Source organism: Pelophylax lessonae, assembly GCF_965119305.1.
Source record: "Pelophylax lessonae genome assembly, chromosome: 8".
Classification (NCBI taxonomy): domain Eukaryota; kingdom Metazoa; phylum Chordata; class Amphibia; order Anura; family Ranidae; genus Pelophylax; species Pelophylax lessonae.
Genome location: NC_138775.1, coordinates 76,406,507 through 76,422,245, shown reverse-complemented (window position 1 = coordinate 76,422,245; position 15,739 = coordinate 76,406,507). Strand labels below are relative to the sequence as shown.

The 15,739-nt window shown below is 42.1% G+C and overlaps 1 protein-coding gene across 1 annotated transcript; it reads right to left on the bottom strand.

Moving 5' to 3' along the window:
* Positions 1–1,701: 1,701 nt before the first annotated feature.
* On the bottom strand, positions 1,702–13,270 carry LOC309562315 (uncharacterized protein). Its single transcript, XM_082266458.1, has 4 exons — positions 13,171–13,270; positions 11,310–11,460; positions 3,466–3,594; positions 1,702–1,815 (listed from the first exon to the last, which is right to left on the bottom strand). The coding sequence occupies exons 2-4, from the start codon at positions 11,452–11,454 to the stop codon at positions 1,754–1,756; spliced, it is 336 nt and encodes a 111-aa protein (XP_082122584.1). The 5' UTR covers positions 11,455–11,460; positions 13,171–13,270; the 3' UTR covers positions 1,702–1,753.
* Between the last annotated feature and the right edge of the window lie 2,469 nt (positions 13,271–15,739).

Below are 15,739 nucleotides of genomic sequence, written 5' to 3'. Positions count from 1 at the left end.
TATGAGGAAAGATTAGCTGATTTGAGTTTGTTCTCTCTCTCGAGAAGAGGAATTTAAGGGGGGTATGATCAACATGTTTAAATACATAAGCGATCCATATAGTGAACTTGATGTAGAGTTATTCAATTTCAGGTCATTGCAGAGAATGAGGGGACACTCCTTATATCTGGAGGAAAAGAGATTTCACTTTCATATACGGAAAGGTTTCTTCACAGAAAGAGCTGTGAAAATGCAAAATAGAGTCCCTCAAGAACTAGTTCTGTCCAACTCAGTAGATTGTTTTAAAAAAGAGCTTAGCAGATTCTTAAAAGCACAAAATTTAACTGGATGCTAATTTTTAGAGGTAATACCAGGGGTAGTTGATCCAGGGAATATCTGATTGCCTCCTGGGGGATCAGGAAGGATTTTTTCCACCCACTTGAGCAAATTGGATCATGCTTTATTGGGTTTTTTACCTTCCTCTGGATCAGCTATTTGTATAGCATAGGTATATGGAGGATTTCTATTTGTGGTTTTTTTATTTTTTATTGGTAGAACTAACTATGTAATTGTGCGGTTGATTTACTAAAACTGGAGAGTGCAAAATCTGGTGCAGCTGTACATAGTAGCCAATCAGCTTCTCACTTCATCTTGTTCAGTTAGGCTTTGACAATAACACATGGAAGCTGATTGTTTTCTATGCAGAGCTGCACCAGATTTTGCAGACTCTCCAGTTTTAATAAATAATTCTAATAATAAAACATTTGCGGATATGCCCAGGTTATCCTCATTGTTACTGGAAAGAATGCTACTCCCTTTAAGATCAAAAGTATTTGTGTGTATTTGGTTGGTCTCATTCCAGCATCCTGGTTGTGATACATTCTCCACCTGCAGCTTGATTAATGTGGTCAGTCTCTGGGTGGAGACCAAACCTGATTTAAGCTAGCCAAGCCTGCAGTCTCATGCTTGTAATAGTGTGTGTAATACATGTTCCTGGCTCCCTGTTTGTCTGCCTTGCTCTGCTAGATTGGATTCCCTCGTTGACAACCTCAGATTGGATATGGACTATTCTCTGAACTCTGCCTGCCTTTTGACAATGGATTGACCCTGACTATTCTGAACCTTGCATGCCTTATACCTGAACTGTCATTTAACCAATCTGCCTGTCTGCCAACCGCAAGTACCTGTTTGCTTTGCTCAGTTGGCACCTGCCCCAGCATTGTGTCCAGGCACTATAGCATTGTGTATAAGACCTGGGGGCAACCAAATACTGGTAGGCCTGCTTGCCTTATGGTAAAGGGGGCTTCTATTGGTGAAGAACACAGAAGCCAGTTATAGTGTCTCACCTCTTGCGTTAGGGGTAAGCATGACACCAATCCTGTCTTTACCTGACTTCTCTCCTATCTCTCTTGACCTAGTTTTTCTTTGGGTAAGGGTTAGTAGATCTGTTTATACAATGTTTTTAACATTGACAGATTTGCCTTGACAATTTTGTTTCTAGTTTTCACTGCTATCTGAGTCCCTGCTTGGGGAATTTAAACCACTTTGTGCCTAGGGGAGTATTTCTTTCTTTCACTTCAGTGAGATTTCTTCTAATTTTTGCTGTGCTTTTGGGAAAGGAAGTGGTGGCCAATCTCCCCAGTGGGTATAGCAGTTATGGAATTTCAAACTATTTTCTACGCTATTCAAAGTTATAAAATATTTACACTAGTTTTGTTTACTTTAAAAGGCCTCTGTTTCTTCTTAGTAGTGATTTTATGAAGTTTATACTGGCCTAAGGAGTAGCAAAAACCCAAGGGGCATCTTCAAATTCCTTTTCTGACAGAAGATGGTCCCCTGGAAAAGAAAATAGAGGCAAAGTTATACATACATGGACAGGCATGTATAAACATTGAAAGTTAGGGCTTCTTCACACCAACATTGATCGGGAACCAATCAAAGTGGCTCCTGAGCATTTGATTGCTATGCTAGTTTATAAGTGATCACATGCAGGCTGGAGGCTTCATTTGCAAAAAAAAAAAAAACCCTTCAGTCTGTACATGGCATTGACGATACCATTGCAGCCTGAAAATGGCAGTGTTAATTTATTTAAAGGAGAGGTATGGCAAAAAAGCTCCCCTTCCAAGCATCGGCACTTACTTCCGGGTGGGAAGTGCCTGCGCGATGGAGGCTGATTGGCTACTAAATCGAGGCTTGGTAACATAAATACCATAGACGTGGTTGCGGTCACATGCCCCTGATGACGTCAGTTACATACTGACGAAACGCGTCGGGACGTCTGGACCGCAATCACGCCATATCGTTACTTCCGGGTCCCGGTGAAGCGCAGGTGGAATGCGGAAGCGGCGCTTTCAATCGGAGACCGTGGCTTGGTGTCTGTTATGCCCGATTCAAGTCTTTTAAATGTAAGTGCATTTGATATTGAATAAAATCTTTGGGTTCCTAATACTTACTTCACCGTGAGAGCCCTTATTGTTTCTCCTGGGTATGCTGTCTGAGAATTCATCATTGGCGATAAGGAAGTCGATCTGGAGGTGTATGGGAATTGCCAATCTTTAATCCTGATACCGATGGTCTGTGTTTCTCTGCCTGATTTGATCCCCTATAATTAAGGGGTCTGCGACATCTGGTAAGCCTTTAGTGTGCACCGGGTGTGTTTCTTGTCTATCTGGAGATCCACATCAAGAATTTGGTTCCCTTTGGTTTGCTAGTATTGATCCATTATCACCCGGTACTGGATTTAATCCATGGACTGATATTAACTATTTAACCTGGGGACTGTCTCATTTGTTCATTCTTAATCACTGTGCATTACAAGTCACATATATATTTGATATATTTTGATTGTTAATTATATCTTTATTTTAATTTATAATATATTTTTTATTGTGGGTCACATATTCAGCATGTCACATATATTATTATTTGCACTTTATTTGCAATTTTAATTCACTTATGCACTTTATATTCTATATTTGTTATCTATTCGGTGGAATTTGGTTGAGCGCAACTTTATATTTAGCAATATATATACAATCTCATTGATCACTCTTGGCCTGCTCAGAGCTCAGAGCAATGACTTCCCTCCAGCGTTCCTTGGGCTAGGGAGAGGACAGGAAAGCTGGCTCCAGCTCTCAGAGGCTAATCCAAATGTTAAGCAGACATGAGGGTGGTTCCCAACAACATGGTTGGGATCCTTTTAAAGCCTGAAGCAACTCTGTGACATCAGTGGATAGCGGGAATTAGCCATTAAAACAGTGTACCAAAGAAAAGCCTTATATATGTCCTTAGGAATATAACATAATTGTGCAAATTAGTTACAGTGTTATTGTCAAGTAAACTGTTATATGGTGACACTGCAAAATTGGACCTGGCATTTAAGTATCAGTGATCTCTGGCCACATAAGTTTTAACTGGCCTTTGAAGAAAGAGTATAAATAATAGAAAATACATTAACTTTACAAGTTAATTAGTAAAACATCTTACCGTTTCTGTCAGCACTTTTAAATGGTTCATTTGCATCATCCATCTGAGTCTCTGTGACGTTTGACAGTTCAGCCAGCGTTATAACACCATCCTTGTTCGTATCATAAAAATGAAAGTTGAAAGGTAGAGCTAGAATAATAATAAAAAAAACCCTTCTTATAAATGACTCAAATCATCAAGAAGAATATGCAATTGTCCAACTACTCCTTTCTACATTACTGCTCATTAGCCTGCTAGAGGCGCACCCCTACAAAGTATTCTTTTTGTACTTTTTCATGGAGTTGTAAATTAAAACATTGGTTCACAGAACAAATAGAAGTCTATGCAAATTTCTAACCCCGACATGATAAAACCCTACGTCCTTGGGCTTGGTAAATAAAGCTACCATAGCTTTAAGAGCTTCTTTGTTACAACTTATTGAATGCAGTTACAATGTAGGCTGCAGGCAAGCTGAATGTAAACACAGTAAAGTTTGTAAATTTCATTTTTTACATACTGTCACCAAGCAGTGCAGTGTCACTATGGTGATGTTATACTGCTGTGGCGGTGATCACCTACAATGGATGGCTGCATTGATATCATTGTATGTCAGTGTAGCCAACTATTGTCTCTGGTCACTGCAACCACAGTAAATGTCAGTGCAGCCAGTCGTAGTGTACCCAATCATTGCCACCATAACGCATTGTTTACATATATGGGCTCTCTGAAGAGTGTTCTGTGTTTGGATCGCTCTTTAGAGAGCATTGCCTCCTTCCTGCCTACTTTAACTCCTTGGACCAAACACATCTGCCACCATTCACTTAAATGAGTCATGATCATCGGGCACTACCCCTGCCGAAAGCAACAGGGGGTATACATTCCTGCCATGACTGCCAAGCAAAACACTGAAGCCATGGCATATTTACATCCCCGGTTGCAGCATCTGATCAGGGCCGGCCTTTGGGGTGTGCGAGCCGTGCGGCCGCACAGGGCGCCATGGGCAACAAGGGCGCCGTGCGGCCATCACAGCTCGCAGATCAGGTGATTCAGGCCGCACAGCGGGAGGTGAGCGGCGACCGCGGCATGGACAGGATTAACACAGGCCGCGGCCGCCGCTTACCTCCCGCTGTGCGGCCGTGCCTCGGTCACCCGCACATGCAGTGAGGCGAGCTGTGTGTATTACACACAGCTCAGCCTCCGCTCCGATGCTGCCACGCTGACGATCTCTCCTCCCTCCCTGCACTGACGCCAGAGGAGAGATCGTCAGCTCCTCCTCACCCCGCCCCTTCTCCTCCTCCCGCCCGCCCACACTCCCGGGGATGTGTGGGCGGGAAGTTTAAAGAAAAAAAAAAAAGCTGCAGAGATCGGAAGGTATCAAGGTAAGTGAGGACTCTCACTTCAATGTAAGGGGGGGGGCTTTTTGTGGGAAGCTCTGTGTGGGGGGGGTCTGTGATGTAAGGAGGGGCTCTCTGATGTGGGGGGTCTGATGTAAGGGGGGTCTGTGATGTAAGGGGGGGCTCTCTGATGTGGGGGGCTCCATGGGGGGGTCTGATGTAAGGGGGGTCTGTGATGTAAGGGGGGCTCTCTGATGTGGGGGGCTCTATGGAGGGGGTCTGATGTAAGGGGACTTTGTGTGGGGGGTCTGTGATGTGGGGGGCTCTGTGTGAGGGGGGGCTCTGATGTAAGGGGGCTTTGTGTGGGGGTCTGTGATGTAAGGGGGGCTCTCTGATGTGGGGGGCTCTGTGTGGGGGGGCTCTCTGATGTAAGGGGGCTTTGTGTGGGGGGTCTGTGATGTAAGGGGGGCTTTGTGTGTGGGGTCTCTGATGTGAGGGGGGCTCTGTGTGTGGGGTCTCTGTGAGGGGGGCTTTGTGTGTGTAGGGGGGTTTGTGGGGGGGGGTTTCTGATGTGAGGGGGGCTCTGTGTGGGGGGTCTCTGATGTGTGGGGGGGGTCTCTGATGTAAGGGGGCTCTGTGTGTGGGGTCTCTGATGTGAGGGGGGCTTTGTGTGTGGGGTCTCTGATGTGAGGGGGGCTTTGTGTGTGTAGGGGGCTTTGTGTGGGGGGTCTCTCATGTAAGGGGGCTTTGTGTTGGGGGTCTCTGATGTAAGGGGGCTTTGTGTGTGGGGTCTCTGATGGAAGGGGGCTCTGAGTGTGGGGTCTCTGATGGAAGGGGGCTCTGAGTGTGGGGTCTCTGATGTGAGGGGGGCTTTGTGTGGGGGTCTCTGATGTGAGGGGGGCTTTGTGTGTGTGTAGGGGGTCTCTGATCTTAGGGGGGCTTTGTGTGGGGGTCTCTGATGTGTGTGTGTGGGGTCTCTGATGTGAGGGGGGCTTTGTGTGGAGGGGTCTCTGAAGTGAGGGGGGGCTCTGTGTGGGGGGGGCTCTCTGATGTAGGGGGCCTCTAAATTAAGGGGGGCTTTGTGTGGGGGTTCTCTGATGTAAAGGGGGCTCTGTGTGGGGGTCTCTGATGTAAAGGGGGCTCTGTGTATGGGGTCTCTGATGTAAGGGGGGCTAAGTTATTAGTGATCATAAAAAAGGTGCAAGAAAATGCGCGTGGGGGGGGCGTCACAGGATTAGCTCGCACAGGGCGCCTGAACACCTAAGGCCGGCCCTGCATCTGATGCTTAACTGGGTAGCAGTTGGGGGAGGGGGTGCCTTGAAAACCATATTTTAACATCCCATAACCTCATGTGTGAATGAGCCCTTATACAGTAGCAAGTCACAGTTTTCTCAAGCCAGTGTAGCTAGAAACAGCGTTCTTTACACCCCCACACAAGACCAGTGCAGCTAATAACAGTTTTCCTTATTACTAACACACCAGTCCCATTGTTTTCAGAGCAGTGTATGCCAGCAACAGTGTTCCTGATCACCACCACACCAGTCACAGTGTCATCAGAGCAGTGTATTCCAACACCAATGTTCCTGATCGCTGCCACACAGGTCCCACATCCAACTAAATATTTTCCAATGAGACACCAGTTCCCTATGGACAACTGCACTCCTGGAACCACAATAATTTTTTTTTTCTTTCATTCTTCAGTCTCCTGTACTTCCTGGCAAGTGAATGTGAGATTCTTGGGGTTAGCCACGTAGCAGTAGGTTTGCAAAGCTTAAAGGGACGGGGACAGCTATACCTGATGCTACACCAATCTATATTCCCTGACCATTTTTACAGAGGTGACCACTACAGTGCACTGTTTTTTATACAATTACTGGATTTTTGTGATACACAAGATACAATGTCCATTAGATGATTAGTCCAAACACTAAAAAAGTCTCACACATGTGGTATCCCCTTACTCAGGGGGAGTGGCAGAATGTGCTTTGGGGTGAAGTTCTAAGTGTGCCCATGCTTCGTGTGAAAAATATCTTATTAAATTGATAATTTTGTGTAAATTTTTATCTTCTTTCCGCATTTCCCAAAAACTTGTAGCAAAAAAAGGTAAGTCTTCAAAAGGCTCATCAGGCCTCTTAAAAATGCTTTGGATTGTTTACTCTACAAAATGTGGTCATTTTGTGGGTTTTTCCACTGTCCTATTTCTCCAGAGGTTCCAAAAATTTGACAGGTAGTAAAGAAATTTGATGCGTAATTAATGCCCCTAGAACGCTCAAGAGTGTGGGCCCCTCTATGTGTCTGGGCTGTGAAAAAGTCTCATACATGTGGTATTGCCATACTCGGGAGAAGTAGCAGAATATGTTTTGGGGTGTAATCGTAAGTATGCCTATGCTATATATGGGAAATACCTTGTTAAAAAGACAACTTTGTGAAAAGAAAAAAATTGAATTCCTTCATTTTCCAAACATTTTTCACAAAAACATTACAAAAAAAAAACATGCCTCTTACTAAATACTTTGGACTATCTACTTTACAAAAAGGGGACATTTTGGGGGTATTTGTACTGCCCTAGCAATTTGGGGCCTCAAGAAATGAAATAGGCAGTCAGTACATCAGGATTGATACATTTTTAAATTTATGTACTGTGGTTTTTCTCTTTTTTATTAAAGAAATGTAACAAATTTTGGTTGAAATGAATGAACAAAGAGTATTTTAAAACAGAAACTAAGAAAACATTTCTTTTTTACGCAGTTTGCTATTTTTTTTTCTTTTTATAGCTCAAAATAAAAGCCCCAGTGGTGATTAAATACCACTAAAATAAAGCTCCAGCTGCCTAAAAATGTATTAAGATTTAAAATTTGTGTAGGTATAGTGTTGTATGACACAGTAATTGTTATTCAAAGTGTGACAGCGTAGAAAGGGGGTGAAACAGCCCGGTCTCCAAGCAGTTAAATATTTTCAATATAATGTTTGTCTTTTGAAGCTAATGGATCATGGTAACTTCAATTTTTCTCCCATGATAGAAAAATATGGACTACAAGCAGGCTTTCGACATCTAGGAAGGTAGTGTAGCTGAGCTAGCTCAGATTTCTCCAACTTCCATGCTAAAAGAATGAGAGGAATTCAGATCAATTTTGAGGACATGGGGAGATTCCATAAATAAAATGGAGATTATGGGGCAAATTGGTCCTTTTTCTACTTTAATATTTTTTTTCCAGTTTACCACTTTGACCACCTATTCTGTATAGAAAATACAGGGCCAATTATCCTAAAAGGTTTATTATTTTACAAATATGGCTATTATCACAATTAGTTTTCAGTATTATCTCTATTTTAGTTTTTATTTAATCACCTTTTACTTAAGTCATTAAAACTGGCCCAATTTCTATAATGTACTTTTTAACATTTCCCCTTACATTAAGATAACATGAATTTCCAGACTTGAGTTTTGAATATCAAATATGCCAAACTTTGTGTTCCTCAAATTTAAATACATTTTAGGATAATAGGAAATGAAAAGGTAGATTTCTGTCTACTCAGCTGGTTTCTTCTAGGGAAAATGTGTTATCTGGTCTAGCGAGTTTTTATTTTGATCATTATATATAATTTCCTATATTTTTAAGTGTGCTCACAGCTGCTCACTCCCAGCCTGTAACAGTTTTACTTACAATCCAGTAAAATCAACCCTATCCCTAGCTGGCTGAAGGGAGACTAGAACAGTGCTTCTTAACCTTTTTCCAGTCGGGGCGCCCTTGAAAAGTATTTTCAGTCTTGAGGCACCCCTGTCCAAAGCTTGGTTCACTTTACTGTGTATCGCGGAACACGTGCAAAATTGCGCTCGTTCCTGACACACAGACAAATGCTCTGCTCTTTAGGGGTGCCATTAATTCTTAATGGTACCCCACACATTGGAAAACATGGGGTGCTTTTGGTGCGGCCCAATTTAAAAAAAAAAGGGTCAGGAACTTCTTTCCTTGCATTGCTGCGGGTAGGGAAGCCCATTTAAATGAATGGGCTGCCATACATGCAGCAAGCAGTCACACAGATGTGAACCAAGGGCTTTTTCACATGTCAGGTTGGAGGGGCGGTAAAACCACGTGGTTGAGCTGTTTTTACCCCCTCAAACATTTCCCCCTTTAGCTGCAAAGGTAGCAGCTGGAGGTGTACACATGCTGTGGCTGCAGCTGGAAGTATACCCAGGGTGAATGGGGCTGCACTGCAGCCACCCCAAAACTGTGTGCATTGCATGGATGCGGTGTGGTAATGCAGCATTTACGGGCTTAAAACAGGTGGTGAGGAGGCAACATATTGCCTCTTTACCACCCGTTAAATGCTTCTGAAAAGCGATCTGAGCATGGATTGCTTTTCAGAGTAGCAGGAGTCCTTGCTGCTATCACAAACAAGCCCTACAAAAGCAGTTTAGGTGGTACAGGAATAGGGGGGGTCAGGATTAAAACATACATACATATATACACATACACAAACACACACACACACACACAAACACATGTACAAACACACATACAGACACATGTACACACATATACAGACACCCATGTATATACACACATGTACATACGTACACACGCACACATGTACACGCACACACAAGTAACATACATACACACGCATACACACATGTACACATATACATATGTATACACATACATGCACATGTACACACATGCATACACATGTACACACATACACATATACACACACACACACATATATACACACACACAAACACGCATATATACACACACACATATACACACACACACACAAACAAACACACACACACACACACACACACATACACACATATATAAAGCCTTTTGAAACATTCTTGCACAGTACCTTTTTCATTTAGCTGGGTACTGCACTATAGGGGGAAGCAGAGAGCACAGCACACTTCCTCTCGCTTTAGTTTCACTTTTGAGACTGACCAAGCTATCAGTGCCGATGTACAGATCTGCAGGGGATCAGGAGATCGGGCTCATCTGACAGCCCTTCTCTCCCATGATCCCACAGCACACCTGAGGACCTCTGGTGGCACACTAGTGTGCCGCAGAACACTGGTTGAGAAAGGCTGAACTAGAATAACCCTGTAATAAGGTTTAAGCTTACCCAAGTGCTGAACACAAAAAATGAATATTTGCCATTTTTAAGTGAATATCTGGAAATGTAAATTGTGCCGGAGCAGTACAGTGAAAATGTACCTTTTGTTTAGAAGTTCTCCTAAAATAAGAGCAATGCACTTCCTTCTATGTGAGGGTGCCAAGGCACATCTGTGCCTGTAGCATTATAGTTGTATTTCTGCAATGTAAGTTCTCAGGCACTGCTGTTTCTTACTACTAGTCTTAACAGAGGTGTAAGTTTTAATGATTTCACAGATGTGGCTTTCACTGTTCTCTTTACCAGTGACTGATGTGAGGAAGCAAAAGTCCTGTCTCTACCAACATGGTTGCTTTCACACAGAAAAAATGAGTGCAGAACAAGGCAAAGTAGGGGAGATTTACGAAAACTGGTACACACAGAATTTGGTGCAGTTGTACATAGAAACCATTCAGCTCCTAGGTTTTATTGTCAAACAAGTTGAAGTTAGAAGCTGATTAGATATTATGTGCAAGTGCACCAGATTCTGTGTGCACCAGTTTTAGTAAATCTCCCACAGTAATGAATAGAGAGATATCAGCTGCACAGTGACCACAGTTAATATTGCGGACTACTGATTTGTCCTCTGCCTGCTTTTCTTTGGGGCACAACTTCATTAGGTCAGTTTCTATTGTAAATCTTTGCTGTCTTCTTGAGTTCTGGATGCTGCTGCTATCTATCTAGCACTACTGGGTGTGTCAAATAGTGTGTTCTCAGCTGGGAAGTGTGGTTTTTCCCACCAACTCCTAAGTCACTACTGTGTTCATGCTTCTGCATGAACTTTAAAGGAGTAGTCCAGGAAAAACCTAACTAAAGCTAAACCTAATCTATCTAACCCTGTAGAGCAAAAATCACTGTACTTACTGTACCTATTCTGCTGTCAATTTGGTCCGGTCCCAGCATTAGCTATCAGCGGCAGCTTCAACGTGGAGGCAGGTACAGGAGAGGCATCCGACAACGGAAGCCCCTTAGTAACTCTATGGGTGACGTCACTTCCCAGGCATTTCACAGCCCTTGTCGGTCCTCTCCTGCACAGAGCGGCCACTGCTGGAGAGTGAACCGAATCGGCTGCAGAATAGTGATTTTAGCTTTACATGGTTAGATAGATAAGGTTTAGAATGTGGCAGAGTGCAGATTTAGCCTTAATTAGGTTTTGCCTGGACTGCTACTTTAAAGGATGTATTGCTCCAGAGTACATACAATTACAGAGGTGAATAATGGAGTGGATTTTCAAAAGCTCATTTATTGCTTGTTTAAGTTATGTTAATACCTAAAGATCCATAGCCTTACCATGGATTCACTTTTAAGGTAGATTTTACAATGGTGTAAACCTAAAACTATCCAAACGGTAATTTTAGGATATGGCACTTTACTTACCAACTATTACAAAGTGGGGATCTTCTGCATTAAACCGAGCTGATCCAATATCGTTGTCATGTTCTGAATTTGGCGTCATAGGAAATAGACACGCTGTGTGAAACAACAATATACCAATGTATGCCCACAATATTTTTCTCTTCATATTTGTCTGTAAAAGAGTGAAATGAAAGTGAATTTCAGCTTATCATAAATAAAAAAACAGCAATTATAATTTCGTAATTTATATGTTAAAAGAAATCTGTGAGAGTAGAATATGAAAATTTCCACTTCCACAACCTTGTTTATGAAGGTGTATGTTCCAAGTCTTTCCATAATGAGTCACTGATATTAACCGCTTCCGGACCACCCGCCTCAGTTATACTGCGGCAGGGTGGCCCTCCTGTGCGAACCAATGTAGGTATACGTCGGTCGCGCGTCTGCAGCTAGGGGGCGAGCACGCGCCGGCGGCAGCGTGCTCCCGCCCCCATTTGTCAGCGGGGACTCCGATGCACGGGGCAGGCGGCTTCAATTGCCACCTGACACCCGGTATCGCTCCCCGCTGAGAGAGAAGAACGGTCAGCTGTTGTAAACACAGCTGACCGTTCTTCTCTCTGGAATGATCACAGAGTTCCTGTAGTTTATGTTTATGTAGTATCACAGGTCTCTGTGATCATTTCACAAGCCCCACCCTCATACAGTTAGAAACACGCCCCTAGGTACACATAATCCCTTGATCACTTACTGTGTTAACCCCTTCCCTGCCAGTGTCATTATTACAGTAACAGTGCATATTTTTAGCACTGATTACTGTAGTAATGTCACTGGTACCCCCAAAAGTGTCAAAAATGTCAGTCAGGGGTCCGATCTGTCTGCCGCAATGTCGCAGTCCCGCAAAAAATCGCAGATCGCCACCATTACTAGTAAAAAAATAAAAAAAAAACAATAAAAATGACATAAATCTTTCCCATAGTTAGTAGACGTAATAACTTTTGCGCAAACCAATCAAAATATGCTTATTGCAATTTTTTTTTTACCAAAAATATGTAGCAGAAAACAAAATGGCCTAAAATGTTAAAACATTTTTTTTTTTTTTGGAATGTTATATAACAGAATGTGAAAAATATTGTTTTTTTTTCAGAATTGTCGCTCTTTTTTTGTTTATAGCGCAAAAAATAAAAATCGCATAGGTGATCAAATACCACCAAAAGAAAGCTCTATTTGTGGGAAAAAAGGACATTCATTTTATTTGGGTACCGCATGGCACAACCACGCAATTGTCCGTTAAATTAACGCAGTGCCGAATCGCAAAATATGGCCTGGGGGGCAAATCCTTCCGGTCCAGAAGTGGTTAAACAAGCATATGACTATCAAGTGGTGAAAAATCTTTTCACTCCTGTTACAGATCAATGGCTTAGTACAGGGTGAAGCAAATTATATGTATGCCTGTCCAGGACTTGCACCCTGAAAAACAAATAAAAACAATTTGTATATTTCTAAAATTTTCAAACTGCACAATATTTCTTTCTTGCAGGTTTAAGGCAAAGTTCACTCTTGTGCGGCTCTGCGAGCCGTGTTTTTGGCCAGGCACAGCATTTATTTGGTGACTTTCATCAATCAAGGCCTACAGTTTTAGGACAAAATGAAGAACTCCACATGATGCTTGCTATGCGCACATGCTAACAAACAAGAAATAATATTTATATTTCCAAAATGTTCTAAAAAAGAAAAACAGTTGAGGAATGAAGTCAATATTGGTACAAACATGCTCTTTCATTCACAGTGAGGGACCTCAAGTTTTTATGTCTCTCAGCATGGTCAGCTGTATTTTCAATGTAACACTTTGTTCCAAGTACAGTACTCACTGAAAAGAAAGGTTTACCTTGGGTTGATGTCTTGTCGCTTTTTCCTTTTTTTAGTTCTGCCAGTGTTTTTCATGAGCGGAGAGCTTGCTTTAGAAGTTCTTCCACCTAAGTGTGGAGGCGGAATAGATATTGCAGCTGGCTGTTCCTAGTACTCAGGAAAGAGGAGGGTGATGATTAGGGAGAGGTTAGGAAGATCACAGACTGTACTTTAGATTCTTTCAGGAATCCAATACCCCGCTGCCTAGCCCTTTAGTATTGCACATGTGATAAACTAAAGAGGAAACGTAGCATTCAGATATCTAAGTTACTGTATACAGATTATTTTCTCCTTTGCTTTAAAAATATACTTTAATAGCACTAACAGTTATCCTATGAGGCTTCTTACTCTTAGAGTTAAATTTACAGAGACCTAGTATGGTGCTTTAACGTGGAAAGCAACTTACATAGATTACTAAAACAAGCAAAATATTTTTTATTATCTACACAAATATTTGGAGTTGTGAAACTTCATATGCTTGCTTTTTCCCATTCAAAAAATGTCTTATTTTTGACAAATGTCTCAATTTGAATACAAAAAAAAACTTTGTTTAAAATAAATAAATAAATAAATAAATAAACTTTAACCACTTTAAGACCGGAAGATTTTGCTGCTTAATGACCAGGCCCTATTTTGCGATTCGGCCCTCCTTTACTTTAACAGACAATTGTGCGGCCGTGCTTTGCTGTACCCAAAGGAAATTGATGTTCTTTTTTCCCCCACAAATAGAGCTTTCATTTGGTGGTATTTGATCACCTGTGCGATTTTTCTTTTTGTGCGCTATAAACAAAAAAAGAGCAACAATTTTGAAAAAAAAAAACAATATTTTTCACATTCTGCTACATAACATTCCCAAAAAAAAAATTTAAAAATCAAAATCTTTTTATATTTTAGGCCAATTTGTTTTCTGCTACATATTTTTGGTAAAAAAAATCATAATAAGCATATTTTAATTGGTTTGTGCAAAAGTTATTGTGTTTACTAACAACGGGAAAGATTTATGTCATTTTTATTGTTTTTTGTAATGTTAATAATGTTATTAGGTAATGTTATTGTAATGGCAGTGATCTGCGATTTTTTGCGGGACTGAAACATTGCAGCGGACAGATAGGACCCCTAACTGACATTTTTGACACTTTTGGGGGTACCAGTGACATTACTACAGTAATCAGTGCTAAAAATATGCGCTATTACTGTATTAATGACACTGGCAGGGAAGGGGTTAACCCCGTTGGTGATCAATCAAGGGGTTAAATGTAAGCCTAGGGGAGTGATTCTAACTGTGGGGGGGTTGGGCTTGTGAAATGATCACAGAGACATGCGATCCTATATAGCAGGATCACATGGTCTCTGTGATCATTGCAGGCAGAAGGACGGACGGCTGTATTTACATCAGCTGTCCATCCTTTTCTCTCAGCGGGGAGAGATCGAGAGTGTCAGGCAGCCATCGGAGCCTCCTGACACACACGCCAGCTTCTCCGCTGACAAGCGGGGGCGGGAGCGCGCCGGCGGCGGCGCGCGCTCACCCCCTAGCTCCTCCCAGGCAAATGGCGTACCTATATGTGACTCTGCCTGGGAGAGCCACTCTGCCGACGTATATATAAAGTATACAGTCGGCAAGTGGTTAAATTATTTCTTTATACACCAGGGCTGCTGATAGAAATTGCAGGGCCTCGTGCAGACTACCTGATAGGCCCTCCCAAGAAAACATTAAAGCTATATTTTACTAAAAATACAGTAAAATCATTATTAGCAGCAACAAATACAACATACCTTGCAGAATTTGTGCTAAATCTAAAAGACAAAACTGAGTTGAGATAAAAAAAAAATATACAGGCTGGGCGATTGGAGCTCTGGGATCAGAGAGACAGAGGGAAAGAAACAAAGTTACAGACATAACAAACTTAGGAGCAGAGCTAATGTTAGAGTCAGGGCTGGGAGGGGGGGTCACACAGGGAGGGGGATTAGTGAGGGACAACTGTCATTTTTTCAGCAGATAAAAGCTGAGAGCAGGGAGAGGGGTAGAGACCAGCCATTGGAGGAAGAGTTCTGCAATTGTGGTCCATCACTAATCCCCCTCCCTGTGTGGACCCCCCTGTGTGCTCGGGTCCCCTACAAGAGGAACGGTGGTCCTTCCCTATCTGTGGCCCTGTTATACACCAATATAAAGTGATTGTATGTGTTTTATGTGTGGATTTTTTTTAAGTGTATTTTTAAAGGGTAACTCCACTTTCATGGGGAAACAAAATAGCAAATAAAGGAAAAATATTATATCGTATACAATGACGACGCAAGTCATATTGCAATTGAATAATATTAAAATTAACTTTCCTTATCAATCTGCAGCCGCTGTAATTTTCTGAAAATGCAATGCAATATTAATACCTGGTGGTGTTCTCTACACTGAATGTGTACAGACCACACCCCAGAAACATAATTTCCTGCTTGTGTGATTGGCTCACCGATTTTCGAAGAAGTCTGCCTAAGATACAAGTCAGATTCCAGGCATCCTCTGGAACAAACATTTAATTTCCTTTTTAGTGAGATAC

Coding starts and splice junctions, on each gene's coding strand:
- LOC309562315 (XM_082266458.1), bottom strand. CDS start 11,454: ATGAAGAGAAAAATATTGTGGGCATACATTGGTATATTGTTGTTTCAC. Junction 3,595..11,309: donor TCCCCACTTTGTAATAGTTG/GTAAGTAAAGTG, acceptor TTATTATTCTAG/CTCTACCTTTCAACTTTCAT. Junction 1,816..3,465: donor TAAAAGTGCTGACAGAAACG/GTAAGATGTTTT, acceptor TTTCTTTTCCAG/GGGACCATCTTCTGTCAGAA.